At 41.1% G+C, this 16,794-nt stretch overlaps 1 protein-coding gene across 11 annotated transcripts in view; it reads left to right on the forward strand.

The window, feature by feature from the left end:
• LPP (LIM domain containing preferred translocation partner in lipoma) overlaps positions 1-16,491 on the forward strand; it is a 331,679-nt gene extending 315,188 nt beyond the window's left edge. For all 11 annotated transcript variants that reach the window (XM_051782312.1, XM_051782316.1, XM_051782313.1 and 8 more), the window contains one exon: positions 1,493-16,491. In XM_051782312.1, the coding sequence (XP_051638272.1) occupies positions 1,493-1,621 (129 nt within the window). In that variant the 3' untranslated portion in view covers positions 1,622-16,491. The remainder of the gene's footprint in view (positions 1-1,492) is intronic.
• The last annotated feature ends 303 nt before the right edge of the window (positions 16,492-16,794 follow it).

Consider the following 16,794-nt stretch of genomic DNA (forward strand, 5'->3'; position numbering starts at 1 on the left):
TAGCTTGGATACAAACGTAGCTCATGTTTATGTTCTTAAAATGAAAGCTAATGCATGTTAGAATTCGAGCAAGATTGTACAGGAAACTCAGCATATGGCTCTGGGTTGAAGAATTTTAATGGACACATAAACATGATCATTCTTGTTTTGTGCAATGCTTTTTGTGCTACTTTCCCTGTTCCCTTTCATTATGCACTTCATGTAATTTTGATGGTAAGAATCTGAAGACAGAGAATAAAAATCACCTTAAAGCAATTAACATGTGGGAACAGCTGTGTTAGGGAACCTTCAAGAATTCTTCAGTGGAAGTGTTGCTTGTTCGATAATACATCATCCAGATGACAGGGTAAGAAAATGAGACCAAATATATTTCGTATCACTGTTGCAGGTTTTAATAACTTCAACAAGAAAGAAGGATAGACTAAGGTTTAAAGGTCTAGGCTGAAACTTGAGGCATCTGGTTCACTTCTCAATCTGGCACTGGCTTTCAGGGTGCATATATTTTAAGATGCTGGGACATTCCTACACTAAATTTTGTACAGCCTAATTCATCATACAGCATGTCTCCATGCTGGCTGCTGAGATACCTAGGCTTTCACACACACAGATGTCACAAGTAGATGCAGTAGAACAGAACACAGACACTCACTTGGCCTTGATCTCCATGTACCTCAGCTATCTCAAAAAGAACAATAATAATATTCCTCTTTCCACCACTTGCTGCCAGGTATGTTTACAAACACTGATTTATGATGAAGAGGCAAGGGCCTCTAAGTGAACTCTAACCCCTCACTGCAGCCCCATCAGCAGTCTTGGGCCAAGCACTTGTTTGATCACATGGTGAGGGATAACTCCCAACTTTCCTAGCAGCCTTATAAACTTAGAGGCTGAGGTCTCTGGAGCAAGATTTGGGGTATTTAAATGGGGTTTCCATGTGCCTATCTGACATCCTCCTTTAAGGCACAACCTTTTTGGCCAATTGTGCAAACATAGGTGACTGTTCTGGTAAGGGGAGACAGGCAGGGAGTTTGCTTAGCTGTCACCCCTGGAATGGAATCTGTAACTTTGTGGCATTAACTCTTCCAAAGAAGATTACCTATAGTCAGATATTGGTACCAAACTTTCTTCCCAGTGATGCTTCTTTTTTATCCTCTTTTGAATTAATAAAAATGTGCTTCAGTTTGATGTTTCTCCAATGCTAAATGACCTTTGCTTCCTCAAAAATGTGAAGGCAGTAATCTCCTTTTACTTTCAATTGGATTAAATTCAGCAGAGAGCTTGGGAACCCATCTTCTCTGCAGCATTGTCTCTTATCAGAAAACAGCTTAATCGTGAAAGACATCATGTACCTCAGCTTCATGCTTTACGCTGACTCAGGCTAGATCCCATTACAAGGTGGAGTGTGAGGAGAGAGTTCTTTTCACTAATAGATTCTTTGCTTAATCTTGCTCCTTCTTATTTTCTTTCCTCTTTCTGTTTGCTTATTTTCTAGGACTGTGGTGGCCTCCTGTCTGAAGGGGACAATCAGGGCTGTTACCCTCTGGACGGGCACATCCTTTGCAAGACCTGCAACTCTGCTCGGATCCAGGCTCTGACTGCCAAGGCCAGCACTGATCTCTGAGTATCAACTGTGACCCTCCCCAGGATGCCCATCGGGGGATATTGCACAAGCTTTGCATGATTTCTTTCCAGGCTAGGGTCTGAATCTCTATTTAAAAAAAAAAGAAAAAAAAAAAAGGAAAACTGGAAGGCCTTGGAACAAGAGGGCACTTTGAGAGGCCATGTTCAGACTGCCTGTGACAAGCATCTAATTTAGACACAACTGTTCAAGAGGGCAGTGAGTCAGAACAGCTGCTGTATCTGCAGCTGATGGAGTTAAGTGGTCACAGCAGCTAAGTTACATGCCTGTAGAAGGAGGTCTGAACATGGTCCTGCCTACGTTTGTGTTTGATTCCTGTCTCTTAAGAAGTACATGAAGGTAGAAGGTGAAAGATGGCTGAGCTAGTTATTTCTCCCAAGTTATTTTGAGAACCTGGCCAGCTCTCATTGAAGTCATGGGGAGGTTCCCTTTGACTTTAATAGGATCTGTGTCACCAGCAGAAGTAGCTCCACTGCCCTAGGTGTGAGAGCAGACCCAGCATTAACGCAAACAGTGCAACTGCAACTGTACTGCACCTGAGTGTAGGTGTGACCTTGTATCCCTGGGACACAGATTTGTTATTTCTTAGGCCCTTACTTGTCTCCATTCCCTTCCAGTTCAATAGGGTTTTTTCTTTTACTCATGAAATTTTACTTTGCTATTGCATAAATTTATTCAGTAGTGATGCTTCCAATTCACAATGTATGAGCAATCACAGAAGGATGTGAGCTTGCACACTATACACTACACACACACACACACACACACACACACACAACATGCTTTTGATTTACCAGAGGCATAAGCCGGTCATGGCACTGGAAATACATTTCTAAAATCCCAGTGGTTAAAAAAACCCAAAATTACTGCATAGAACTGCAGTGCAAAGCGATGCTCAAAAAAATCTTACACCACTCTGTCATACACCCCTTCTAGTGGGACCACTGGCAGTGTTGGTCTCTGGGTAAACATTTAAGCAATAGAATCTTGTTCCACCTCCTGTTATTGCAATGTGAGGATTTTCCTTCAACCGTAACAGGGATTGAATCAAGCCTTAGGATGATATTCATTTCTCTGATGTTAACACACATGATCTGGAGTTCTCATTAAAAAAAATCAAGGATCTTGTTTCAACAGCAGCAAAAAAGACCCTCCTAAATACATACTGTTGTTCAGTTTTTATCTTAAGAAAGCTAAAGAAGGTATTAAACCCTTCACTATGCCATTCTAGAAAGTAAGCATCTTTTTTCCTCTTCTGTTTTCATCCCAGCCACTTATAACTTGTCTCTGGTGAAATTCATAGCAGTAGAGTGCTAGGCCAGCAGCAGCATTTTCATTTTTGGTCCAGAATTAATACATATGCCAAGGTAAATAAAAACTGGATGCAGATAATCTTTTTTTTATATAATAGTGGTTGTTGGGTTCTTTTAGTTTGGTTAATTAAAAAAAAAATCAAAAAATTAGAAATCCACAGCACACTGAGCAGCTATAATATTCTTGTTCATGAAACCCATAATAACTAAGGTGCAAATTACATAGTGAGGGAGTAATTTTCATATCACTGAATTGACATTAATATCTTATTTGCAGATGTAATCAAAGAAAATACCTTTCTTTGCACTTAAATTAAGAAGCAGAACTGAAACAGTTTCAGGCTGATTGACCCATATAAGTGACAAACTGGCACTTTTCAAGAGTAAGTTATAAGAATTTTTTTCATGCTCCCACTGAAAAACAATAAGAAATGTGGTGCTTTCACCTTTATATGAGATTTCTATTGTAGAGAATGATTATATCTACTAATGCTGAAAAGTTAGATGAGCTGGAATGACAGGAAACAAAGAGGAAAAATTGTGATGTGATACTGCAGCTCCTGCAAATGGTGCCTTTCCTTTCAGTTTAGCAGTACCCTTTATGGAAGAGCACTGAAATTCAATAGCTTCAGCTATGTACAGTAAATTCAAATACAGAAATACCAGTCTGAAACCTCTTGTTACTTACATGGTTTATATGTTGGCAAACTCCACCAGTGTCAGGGAAGTTTCCCAAAATTCACAGCTTAAAATGAATCCTTCTTTGTAGAAGGGTGGCATCATTGAGCAAAAGAAGTCCTTCACCAGCATAGAGGCTGTGCTGAAGCAGTTTGCCTTTTTATACTGGCATTCAAAAATTTTACTGCCTCAGACATAAACAGATTTTTTTGGCACCCTGGCTCATGCCAGGTTCCACCTGGGCTGCTGCTCCCTGAACCCGTGGCATGTAAGATCCTTCTGAGCTCGCTTTTTTACACACAGTCTGCACCACCACCCATCAAAAAAAGCTTGCAAATATTGAGGAAATATAGTTTGAACTAACCCTACTAAAACACAGGAGGTCAGTGCTGGGACTGATAACACTTGTATCCTTGTTGAGGATTTTGCATCTCTACAAGCACAAGTCAGGATGTGATACACTCAGATGCAGAATAAGCCATTCGGGAGGCAGCAAACCTAGCTCTGATCTTCCTTACCCTTCCTAGCATTAAATCAAGTGGCTGATGAGACTCTTCTGAATAACACTGGGGTAATTGATGGAAAGAAGCTGTTGTGCCTTCCAGCAGAATGTGGCTTAGACCAAGGATGACTCAAGTCCAGAGCCTTTGGGCTTTTTATGGCTCTGCCATAGGCTGGACTGGAGCAAGTCATATGGCTTCTTGTCTTCCACCGTCTGCATGAGAGAGCTTCTTTCCAATTTCCCAGACACATTTTGGGAATTAAACTAGTCACAGATTGGTCCAAACTGCTGATTTTTGGAGTTCTATTTTCTCTTTCCAGAAAAGCTTACTGGTATGTAGGTTTGGGCTTCCAGCCCATTTCAAAGCACAGGGCCAGCCAGGAGATCTAGATCTAGATCTCTGTTATTAGGGTGCTGTTGTGAGTTGGGCTGGCATGCAGGGAGGTAAGAGTCAAACTTTTCAAGCATTAAATACTCCATGGATGAAATATGATTAACAAAGATTGAGCAGTATTGATATTTGAGGTACTGTGGCAAGTTTTTAGAGCTGACGCATCTGTGAAAAGGTACTATGATGGGTGAGTTTTTTCACCCCAAAACACCAAAACCATCTGCCTGTTGGAAGGAGTGAGTGTTCGAAACACTCTTCTTTATCTTCTGTGGTTTTCCCTTTTAAAATTGCTATAAATCTATTTGAAAAATATTGTATGTACATCACAGAGGCTCTCATCACCCACATGGGTATGGAAATCTCCCCTCTGATGCTTCAGGATTTAATTAGGAAATTCTGGTGGACGTATCTCAATTGCACTGCAATTAAGAACCACTGGGATATTGCTTCATCACCATATTTATCACATACTTTTAATATATCCTGTTTATCTGTTCCAAAGAAGGAGTCTTTTTGCCAAAGAGCCCCTGCTTTTCTTAAGGTGGACTTAGCCATGACAAAAATTCACATCTTCTGTGGCTGTGGTAATGTCCAAACTGTTCCTTTCAGAAAGAATTGGAAGATCACACAGACATTTCTGTTCAATTCTTCAGTTTCTGCTTATGCTCCTTTGTCCTTGTCTAGCATTTGTTGGCAAGTAAGGCCTGATCCCATGATTTGTGTGGCCACACAGGCCTCAGGATCAGGTTCTAATTTAGCAAAATATTTAAGTTCTGGCGTTAGTTTAAGCACAGACTTAAAGCCATTGCGTGGTGTGACGTAAGCCATTAACACTAGACTGATTCTGCATCACCTGATCATACAGATTTGATCTGGCTAGGATGTGGGCACAGTCAAATTTCTGTCAAATTACCCAGAACACATGAAATGGCTTCTGTGTCACCCTTATGCTCTTGCTGCAGGAGAGCCGCCTGGCTGGTGGCTGATTGAATGTAACATTTGGATGACAGGAGGGTGAGGTATTACAAGATGAGTGCTTTGTGTTGGGTGGCTGTGGCACCTTCCATATGGCACAAGTAGCCCTACAGCCAGGTTTACTGTATCTTTGAGGGATGGCTTTAAAACTGTCTGCTTAAACTTTCTCCAGAAGATTGGGTTGCCTTGGTTACAGCCCAATCCTTAAGCATATCCCCAAGGCTAACGCTCCTATTTTGTGAATGTGGTTCGTTTTATTGTCATTTTAATCACTGAACATTGCTTTTAAGAACAGAAAACAACACCATTTTTTTAGTGTATCTGATAATGCACCTTTAATTTGAGGGTTTGTTTTTGGGGTTTTTTTAATATTTTAATTCTGAGATTTTTATCATGGCTGCAAAACACTCGGGTAATGATTGAATCATAGAGGTATGGAAGTACCAAAGTGTTCATCACAGTGAACTCTACATAATAGCATTCATCCTGATGGCAGGAGTGAGGCTTTCCCAAGGCACAGGCCTTAAGTTGACTTTCTGCTTATCAGCAAAATGTGCCTGAGAAGAAAGAGAAAAAAAGTGTCTTATAAGAAATGGTGGTTGTTAAAGAGAATATGCAACAAGTCACTCTGAAGTCTCTTTGGACCTGTTACAGCTGCTGACTGGCCATGGTTAGTGAAGCATGACTTAGGTTTGATAAATGCTGTTTTCTTTTGATTTGAGAAAGTCTGGCAGGCAAGGGATAACAGGACCCAGGAGAAGGTTCTTGGGGGAAATTCTGTGTCTTTGCCCTCCATCAGCATCGGATATAAATGTTAGACACCTGGTGCTTCAGCTGAATGGCTCAGAAAGGGTTTGAGTTTGTAAGTGGTTTCTGTTGATATCTGGTTCCTACAGTTGGTTCATCATGTTGATTTGCAGTTTGTTCACTAAGCTGGGTTGACAACACCTCATACAGATTTCAGTGCTGCAAGTCATGGCTATCAGGGGGGAGGGCTGCTGAAGAACCTCACTGTGGTGAAATTCCCATGAGTAAACACTAGTGATGGTACCTGAGTGTTTGTTGTGGAAGGAGAGCAGGAACTACTCGGTAACCTAGAAGTTAAAAAAGTACAAACGAGGAGAGCTGTGAGAACACTATTTCCAGTTGGAGCTGGTTGCAATTTTTACACTAAATTACATGATATCAGAAAGACTGTTTTTAGTGAGAAATTCTCTCTTTTTGCAATGTTACCCACAACATTTTTTGTTGTTTTTTTTTTTCTCTTGTGATTAAAATCATATTGAATTTTTATCTAAGTAAATTTCAGAATTGTTAACAAATATTTTCATTTCTCAAATCCCCATGTCTTCTTTCAGTTTTTTTGAGTAGTTCTTGGGTTTCTTCTGCTGGTAATTTAAAGTTTCTGTGACAGTTTTGAAAACTTCTTTGGATAAAAATTTGCTTAAAAAAAAGCACATCTTCTTGGGAAATGATTCAATATTGGACCTAGTGAAATAAAAAAAAGCTTTGAATCTTCTCACGAGATATTTTTTCCCTATTTTTAACCAGTTTTGCTAATTTTGAAGTCACTATTTCCTTTGTTAGAACAATCCAAATAATGTGACTCTTCTCAAAATAACAGTTTTGTTTCTGTGTGGTTCATTTTTCTTTCCCATCTTCAAGCTGTGGAGTGGCTGGCTATGGGTACTGCCAGTGTCTTTTTCTGTGGCAATTGCAGTTTTCTTCTTTGTTTTTATCTTGGGGTTTTTTGTTTGGTTTTTTTTTTCCCCTGAAATTACTGAAGAATATAAGCACATTATGGCAACTGCCATGGAGATCAAGAGATACTGATTGAACTTCATCTCCACATACCTTTCTGGGCTTGGGAATGGCATTTCTCCTTAGACATTTCTAGAAATATTACCTGGCTTCCTCAGCATTTCAAGTGTGAGTTTGCAACAGTCGATTGTCCGACTGGCATTTGGAGCCTGAAACAAAATAGACTTTACACCTGTGAAATTATAACATTCATCCAGCATCTAAAAATCTAATAGAAAAAAGATAACCTTGGTAGGTTTCCTGGTGGACATTGGGGAACAGCTTTTACTTCAGCCTGAAAATTTTCTGCTGAGATCTGAAAAAACTGAGCTCCACACTCTCTGGCATATGCACATGCACATAAAGTGGTTGTGGGGCTATAACTGAGTAGAGATACAGGCTGCAATATTGAGTAGTGCTACTTATACCTCACTGGGCTTTACTCCTGACTACGTGTCCCTGGTCTCTTTGGCTTCATGGTACATGTGGAAGCAAGAGAGTTCATCATGGGTAGCAAGAGCATTCAGTTCCAACATTTTTATTTTTTTTTAAATTTTGTTATTTGTCCACTTTTCTCAGCCTACCAGGATATTTTAGAGACTGAGGAAAGAAACAGAAGGCCCAGGTTTTGTAATTATCACTGCATTACTAGGGGTTAGAGACCCTCCCCGGGAACATCACACTTGGGGTGTCTCTGCTTTCCTGCCTCTGCCTCCCTTTGTCCACAAGCCACTCTCTTACCCACTTTTTCCATTTCCTCAACGTGCACTCATCTTTGCAGTGAAGATGGTTTGTTACTTGCTTCACCGAGGTATTGTGAGTCTTAGTTAGTAGTTGGAAAAACTTTTTTGGATCTTTAATCAAGTAGTTTTGTGTGTCCTTAGTATCAGTGGCCTGCCGTATAGATATCAAAGAAAATTGTTATAATTATTGCTTTTAAAATTATTATGAAATTGTGCCTTACTTTTTCAGTCATATTTAACCATGTAATTTAGAACCACATGATTGCAGGGATTTACCATGAAGAAATATGTTTGAAGGATAGTTTGTTTTTTAATATCTTTTTTGTCCATAAATGAATTTATTAGCTTATCCTTTTTTATTTTTTCCTCCAGTTTTATTCCTTTAACATGTTTGTGTAAAAGGGCAGCCTGAATTTGCATTTGTGAGAGACAGAAGATTTTATTTGGTCTTGTATGTAGAGCTTTCATTTTCTTTTATGTTCCTTCAGGAAAATTCCTCTCTGCCCAATTACTCATGCTGAGATGTCTTTAAATGCAGGCTGACCAGTAAGGGTTTTTTGTTGTTGTTTAATTTAGTGTGTGGTTTGCTTTGTGGTTGTGGTTTTTCTTTTAATTAACCAGATATTGAGTGCTGGGGAGCCATTGCACATTAATGCAGAACGTTAATGCTAATTTTCATAGAAAAGACAAAATTAGAGTCTTTCCCTGTCTCCAGTGTAGTTTTGTTACTGCTCTGTGTACAACACTAATATTAAGCCAGACTGTAAAGGCTAAATACTCAGAGTGACCTACTTCCATTCACCAGCAAGAATCCTTTGTCAGCTGACTCCTGTTTGTTTGTTCATTTTTAAATGTCGGATTACAGAACGAGCATCTCCTAAAGATGAAAGAAAACAGTGTTTTCATGTGCAGGAAATTTGGGGTTGCAGTAACAGAACATTTTCTTTGTGAATTTGGATGTCGTGGTGTTTTAAGCTCCTGCCTGGAGCCTAAATCAATTTGGCCTCTCATCCAGTTCATCTAACTGGTGCTCCTAAAAGGCTGCAGCCCTGCAAAAGCTCATGCAGCATTTTTGGCTGCTTTCCCTTGCTCCCATTTGGTACATATTTGCACAATTTAACTGAGCTTTTCTTTCTGCTGAAGGTCAGATGCAAGCGATACGAAACACTAAACTTTATAAACAAGCAAAGCCATTTCAACCACAGCATTTTGGACTAGAATGGATTTTTAGGTGGCGCTCTGTCTGCTGGCCTTTGGAGAGGGGATCCTGAAACTACAGTGGACTGGAACAGGATGCAAAGCCACAAGCCTTGTTTTTTTTAATAAACTACTTACTGTAATCCAGCTACACAGTTTCAGCCTCACACTTCAGAAGAAGCTTCCAGTAGCTATGCACGTACAGGCACTTTCTCTCTTACAGAAAGTGAAACTTTCCCAACCAGAGTAAATTTAACCTATTGCATAAGATGCTGGAAGGTTTTTTTTCCTTGGGATTCTCACTGTAACCTCTGTGTGTAAAGGATGAATAGCTTTCTTTTTCCCTCTTTTTTTTTTTTCTGACAAGATTAGATGTTGCATATTGATGAGCTAGCATTTCAAAGGTCCGTGGGGCTTTGGAACGTATTAAGAATCTCTGAAGTTTAATATTCACCATGTTTTAAATATTCAGAAGGAAAAATCTGCATAAAATGGCTTTTGATAAATACGTTCTAGGGATTCTTTCTATCTTACACAGGCGTTGTGGGGATTGTGGCTGTGCCAGTTTTGTTCCAAAGTATCTTTTGTTTCGGTGTTTCAGGACCATTTTGCTCCCATTTGTGTGCCCAGTGCCTGTACTGAAGTCTGTTATGGTTTCTACTGGAACTGTACAGCAGGCAGGTGGATGTGACTAAGAAAAGCCTCAGCTGAGCATCAGAACTCCCGAGGATCTGCTTGGTGCCTCCCCTCCTTACAATGCCTGGGCACATCCAGCCTGTTTCTGTGCCTGCTTCTCATGATGCAGATTGGGATCAGTCCATTGGTCAGGCCTAGCTGAGGTCTTTCTACAGAGGTCCTCCACAGGAGTTGGGATTTGAGAATGGAAAGGGCAAGATCCTGGGTGCAGGACCAAAGCAAGGTATCATTTGATGCAACTCTGATCTCACAGAGCAGTTTCCCCTTCCTTGCATGTCTGTTTAGTGAGAGTCTCAGCAGTAAAAAAAGTGCCTTTAGGAGAAATCCTCCCTCGGGTATGCTCCACTTCCCATGCGCTCGAAAATCTGATTCAGGCTTTAGATGAGGAGGATCAGTTGTGGGCTGCAAAGACACAGCTACTGTACGGCATCATTAGTGCATTGCCTTACCCTTGACGTCCCATGGTACATCCCATGGTGTTGCAGGACAGTTGCTTTGGTCCCACTCACACACAGCCTTGACTTTGTCATTCCAGTCCCTGTTGAATCAATGCCTGGTACTTGTTCTCAGGACTGCTCTGGCTCGGGCCAAGGGCATCTCGTGCCTCTATGCAAAAGATGGTGCTTTCAGGTTTTAACTTACAAATAATGCAGCCCTTTCAAACTCACCTTTCCCCTCTCGTGTATTCTTGACAGAAGTAGGATTTTAAATATTTCATAGCATTATTCTTTCTTCTTCCTTTTTGCCAGATGCCTTGAAAACATTGTCAGATTACGATCTGGGGGGGATCAGGAAAGATCGGTTTCCTTTCCTTCTTGATTGCATGGTGTAGGTTTGCAATGAGGGTTTTGTCCTTTTTTTTTTTTTTTTTAGTCTTACAGAACAGATGCCTTCAGTTTATGCAGAGAAAGATTGTCTATGATTAGAGCTAATCCAGGATGGCAGGATTGGACCCCCACAGTGAAAGCTAGAGAAGTGATTGCAAAAGTATTCTGTTTCTCCTTTATTAATTGCACAGGAAGTTTCCACCGAAGGCTCATGTGGCCCAACTGGCCTATGTAATAAGTAGCAGGGCCTGTAATTACAGTCTGTCTTCTGATACTATCTGTGCTCTGACTTTCTAGGCACCACAGTTCTATTTACATCTTGGTCTTTGTCACCTTTTAAATTTTTGATTGGTCACCAAGAGAAGGAGAGCACGAGCTGTGAGCCCTGTGGAGGTGCAGTGAGTATAAACGAGGGAATCCTCCTCCTTCTCAGGTATCCGTCTGATTTGGGACATGGAACAGAGCATGAGGAGCGGGGGGGATTTTGCCAGCCATGCAGCAGTGGAGGCAGGCTGTGTGCCAACTGGGTATCTTTCAAGATCTCAGAGTCTTTGTAGGACTGGAAATTTGAACCTTTTACAGGTCTTAACTAGTGTACTCTCCTGTGAGGGAGTTTAACAGCATTTCTTTGCTCAAAGAAGTTTCTACAGGATTTGACCTTTTTTCTCTATAAGATTCAAGGTTTTATCATTGCAAAGAGATCCTTCCCCATATGACATCAGGAGGGAGATGGCTTTTGGCATCATGCAGAGAAGCTGGGTTAGAAACCCTGGTATCAATGTGTAAAGCAAGAGTAACTTGAGTTGGAGGGGGAAGGCAGTGATTTACATGTGGTTCAGTACCAAGTTCACCAGCTTTGAGCACCAGTGAGCACAGCCTCAAGCAGATGAACTTGATGGGGTGTCAGTCCTGAGATCTGGAAGTACGCAGTAAACGGTCTCCTCATGGAAGTGGAAGTGTTTGATGCTGGTCACTTTGGCAGTAATCTCCTGTCTCTTTGGAAACGTGCACTAAAGTTAGGGTAAAGCTACAGAATGGTGCTCCCCAGTCTTTTTCTTCAAGGCAGACTCCCAGTGCTAGGTTTGATTAAGAGGAGTGAAAGCCATTGGGCAAATACTGTACTCTATGCAAAAAAAAAATTAACAATCCACTATGGATACTTTTAGTGTCCATTAAAGTGTTACACAAATTGTCTCTTTTCTGCAGCTTGCACTGTTATTTCATTATTTTTAGCCTGACTTCTGTTTAAAAAAAACTCCTCAATTATTTTTTAATTTTTTGTAACTCTGCTTCTAAGAAAGTTGATGCTTTAAAGGAAAAAAAAAACTTAGTTTCAAACATGGGTTTTTCAGGCTTCGAAATTAATAATTTCTACACCTGACCCAGTTCCTGCAGCTGCCAAAAAAGAAAAGAGAAAGCTATTTAAATTTCTCATAGAACCATTTATCTCTTAAAATATGCCAAGGCAATTTGAGGTGGGGGTGGAGACTCAGCTATTTATCTCAGCAGCTTGATTTTTCTCTTTATGTTTCTAACTGTCAGGGGGAAAAAACCGGTAGGAAGCTATTCTTGGGCTATTATTGATGTATTGTGTTGCCATTATGCAGGATGTCTGCTTTGCTATATACGGAAGGACATTAATAATAGCCATCTCCCCTGCCCCCACCCTCGGTTCCTCTTTGGGAAGATATGGTTTAACTGGAGCATCTGCTGTGTTCAAATTGCTGCTCCTTCCTCCCCTTCCCCCAGTTTATTCCCAAACTAGTTTTAGGAACCAGGGCTAAGGGAATAAGGAGACAGATTATATTTGCCGTTTTTCTGCCTACTCCTGTGGTTGCTCCAGGCAAATAATTTTCATGCCGTGTACCTGTCTACCCTCTTCCTTCCCATGTATTGCCCCTGCTTTCATTTTAAGTTCATCAGTGCAAAGGAGAAATGCTTTCTTGCTGTCTTTTTCTCACAAGGGCTGGCTGACAGAACAGGCTCAGCAACAGACCTCTGATTTGTTATTACCCAGCATTTCATATCCAGAAACATCAGTTTCATTGTTTCCCATTAGTAGGAAAACGTATTCCCGTTCCCATCCCTCCTGCCCCAGGTTTAAAACATTTTTTGAGACTTTGAAGGGTCCTTCTGCTTGTTTAAAGACTTGGATGCTTGTTTTATTTTTGGAAGCAGAGTGTGTGGTGAACAGGAATAGTTTAATGTTTAAAAAACAGCTCCAGTTCAGCATTCCCCTAGAGCGCGGGAAGTCCTGTCTCCGCAGGTCTGTGCCAGCAGCATGACAGCCTGGAGAGCAAAGCCAGCTTGAATAGGCAAAAGAACTGGCCTGCCCCATTTCATCTGTGAGAAGAGAGAGGTGAAAATAATAAATGTGGCAAAACATAAAGGGCAGAATTGCTCTGATACTTTTTTAATGGCTGTTCCTACATCTCCTGCTAATTCTGTTCCATAGAAACTTTGCTTATTCAGCATTTTTGGTAATCAGGACCACGTGCTTTTCAATGGTATCATTTTTACTTGTCATTTGTTGAGTCTTAGTCTTGCCTTGGTCCCCATGGGCTTTGGAGCCACTTTGGTTTGGGCACTGAATGAAAAGTTAGGAGCTCTGTCCAGGAAAGCTTACCTAGAATTTAGAACCAGAAAATGTGATCAGAATTTTTTCCAGTTCTGATATAGAGGAGTTTTCAGAATTGGAATCCTACATGGGAGGAATGCCTTCAGTGGAGGAAGTGCTTAGATTTCAAAATGAAAGGGAGATGACCATTCAGTGTAGTTTTGTGTTGCTTTTATATTCTTCCTTGGTGGTGGCCAAGGAGAAAAATTACACACTCTGAAGTGTTCCCTAAACTAGAGCCAGAGCCCAGCATCTCCTCTGCAACACTTGCTACAGCTTTCCACACTGCTGCAGCATGGGAGTGAGGAAAGCCTGCTAACAGAGCAAGGTCCACCTCATCCTCTCCATGGCCAGCACTGCTCCCCGTGGTGAGTCTGCATCCAGCCTAGGCCTTGATCCTGCCTTCCTAGTGCAAGTATTTTGCCAGAATCAGCTGTTTTCTCTCTGCCATTAGCTATGGGACTGTGTGCAATGATGAGGATTTGCAGAGAAGGAGAAGATCCTGTTCCAATTAGGCTGCCTTTGTGCTAATGTTTCATTCAGGGCTGTATGAGATAAGAGCAGTTTGCACTGAAATGCACAGCCGGAGGTTGTAGTTTGCGTTTCAACTGTGTTGAGGTGGTGCCCATTGAAAATACAGAACTGGGGAACTTTTTTTTGCATCTGCCAGTGCTTTACTGACAGCTCTGTGTGGGCTGGAAAGCCATTTCAGTTTGGCAAATGGACATTTTGTGCCTTGTCTCCAGAGTCTGATCTAGTTCTTTGCTTTATCCACCTAAAAAGTAGTGTTTCTAATGTGCCTAATGCTTAAGTAGCTAAGCATCTCAGCAGAACAAGCAGCAAGGTGGCGAATAGGCTACTGACAGAGCTGCCTTTACAAAAAATGTATTTCAATTGCTTCAATGTGTGCCTTTTCAGAGACCTGCCGTGCTCCTTTATGGGCAGCAGAGAAACAGCCCTAGTGCTGAGCAGGGATGGAAACTAGGAGGATGATGGAGAAGAGAAACAAGAGGTTAATGTTGAGCATCTGTTCTGTATTGGGATAAACAAAGCAATGGTCTATCCCATCAGCATGTCTTGTCATCTTGCTTAACACACCCTGTTGTCTCGTAGGCAACTGTTCTGTAGCAGAGGTACTTAGGTATATCTCCTCAAATATCTCTGTCTTATCAGAACTCCAGAGTCATTCATATCTGCAGAATTTATTCACTTAATATTGTCTCTTATAAGCTCTCCATCATTCATTTTTTAAATAATATTAAAAGAGAAAATTTCAAGGTGAACCAAAGGCTGGGTGTTTGATTGGTGCTACTGTATCAAAAAGGCTGATATGCTCTTACTTTCAATCCTCAAAATCATGTTTAGCAAACTCTTCCCTGCTGTGATCAGAGAGGAAATGCAAGGTATATTGGAAATTCAAGGTGTATTGAAAATGCAGAAAAGGGAAAGATTTGATGTTTTGATGCTCAGTACTGCACCCCTGTGACCTCCTCTGTTGTCCCTCTGGAGAGTGAGAAATGAGTATTGGTAGAGGTATGGGCAGAGCAAAATAATGCTTGGACTTTCTCTCATGGTCTTGCTAGAAAGGATCTCCCTTAGTGAGACTTCAACTTCCTTAAGGGTCCTTTACTTTCCTGTGCTACAGCTTGTACTGTCAGAGAGACTGGAGAGCAGCTTCCAGTGCCTTCCCTCCAGTGAGTCAAATGAGAGACCTGGAGTACTAATTCTGTAGTTCTAGTAACGACACTTTCCAGCCCAGAACAAAGAGCAGAGGTTCTTCATGTGTCAGAGCCCAGTCTCTCACACTGGCTTTACCTGTGGGCTGATACAAGGGGGTCTGAACCACACACAGGTCATTCCAGAGGGATTCTTCTTGGCTAAGTGCCCCATGGAGACACCCTCAGAGGCTGGGAGATTGACTTAGCTCTTTCAGACTGCAAGGAGGAAGTGCCCCCAGGAACATATTTGTCCTACATAGCTGCTATGCTTTGGCCTATCCCTGCCAGTTGAAGACCTGTCTGCTCGAGGGTTCACCAGCAGTGATCCTTATTGGATGTGCAGTAATTCACAGTGGGTGGCTAGGCCAGGTTTGAATGGTGTTTCAGCTTTATGGTAGTTGTTGGCCTAGCCCTTGAGATGGAGAAGGTTTTGCATTGTGGCCTTTGTTGCAATTGAGAGGGGAGCGTGACTGCATCAGCAGACAGAGGCTCTCAGTGGTATGGGAAGCATCTTCCTTTTAAATGTGAATCTCTAGCCTAGGTATCTGGGCAAGGAGGGGGCACAAGGAAGCATTCCCTATATGAGGAATGCCTGCTGCTGCACACTCTATGCCCTCAGATCCTAATGAAGTAACATTACTTGAGATTTTAGGACTGGTCTCCTGTCTGTCAGAGCTTGGGGGTACCAGAGCTTTACTCCTTGCTGAGCAAAAGCACTACCCAAGTCTGTGAGGGGCCTAATCCTGCTGCCATTGGAATTTTCCTGAATCCTGTGAGTTGCTGAGTGCACCTCCTGTGAGCTGCTGAGTAGTCTCCCTTATCATTGAACCCATCAGGCCACTTGTCTCCCTCACTGGCTTCTTCTGTAGGGCTTTGAGGGCACTCAGGAAATGCAATCAGCACCTTACAGGATTGATCTGCTAGGCAATAAATGAAGTTTTTTCTCTGGTAACTTGTGTGCATGAATTAAAAATCATTTATTCCAATTTGTTCTGAGGACAGATGCAGCATATACACATTTTCTATATTTATAAATATATATAGATATATATATTTTGTTCTCGGCTAGTTACCTCTTCTAAACTGCAATTTTCAGAGCAACCGGCATATATTTTTTATTCAACACTTAAAATGACTTTTTACAGTAAGAGAATGAAAGCTGTTTTAAGCATGTGTTTTCTGTATTTTTATTATGCATTATCCAATTATATTGAGATGTATTTTCCTCTTGCTCTGCTCTTTCAGTTGTTATCCTTTTTATCAGTTATGCTTTTCAAATGTTTTGTAAGGGAAAATAAATATGCAAAATGGCCAGATGCCTTTTTTCTTTGCAGAAGTATCACAAATGCTTTTTTATTACATTTTACCAATCCAATAAACTCCTTATAAATTTCATTTTTGTTTGCTAGTGTGTGAAATTATTTTTTCAAGTTGAATGGTATTTAACTGTCTCCCAACCTCCACCTGCAATTATACTTCATATCCTCCATATCTCTCTCTTTTTTTTAGGTTCAACATTTTATTGTGTGGCTCCTCAACGTACTCAATTCAAGAGCCTGTTTCACTGTTGGGTGAAGTAAGGATGCCAGAAATGTGTCTCAAAAGAGGCCACCCCCTGTTGTACTGGCCATCTTTTGACAAATTTTGCACTGTTCCTAAAAATGTGTGCCTTTGCAGTGAAGAACACTCCATTCCTAA

The sequence above is a fragment of the Manacus candei genome, unplaced genomic scaffold (genome assembly GCF_025592945.1).
Source record: "Manacus candei isolate 608988 ecotype Guabito, Panama unplaced genomic scaffold, ASM2559294v1 h1tg000015l, whole genome shotgun sequence".
NCBI lineage: Eukaryota > Metazoa > Chordata > Aves > Passeriformes > Pipridae > Manacus > Manacus candei.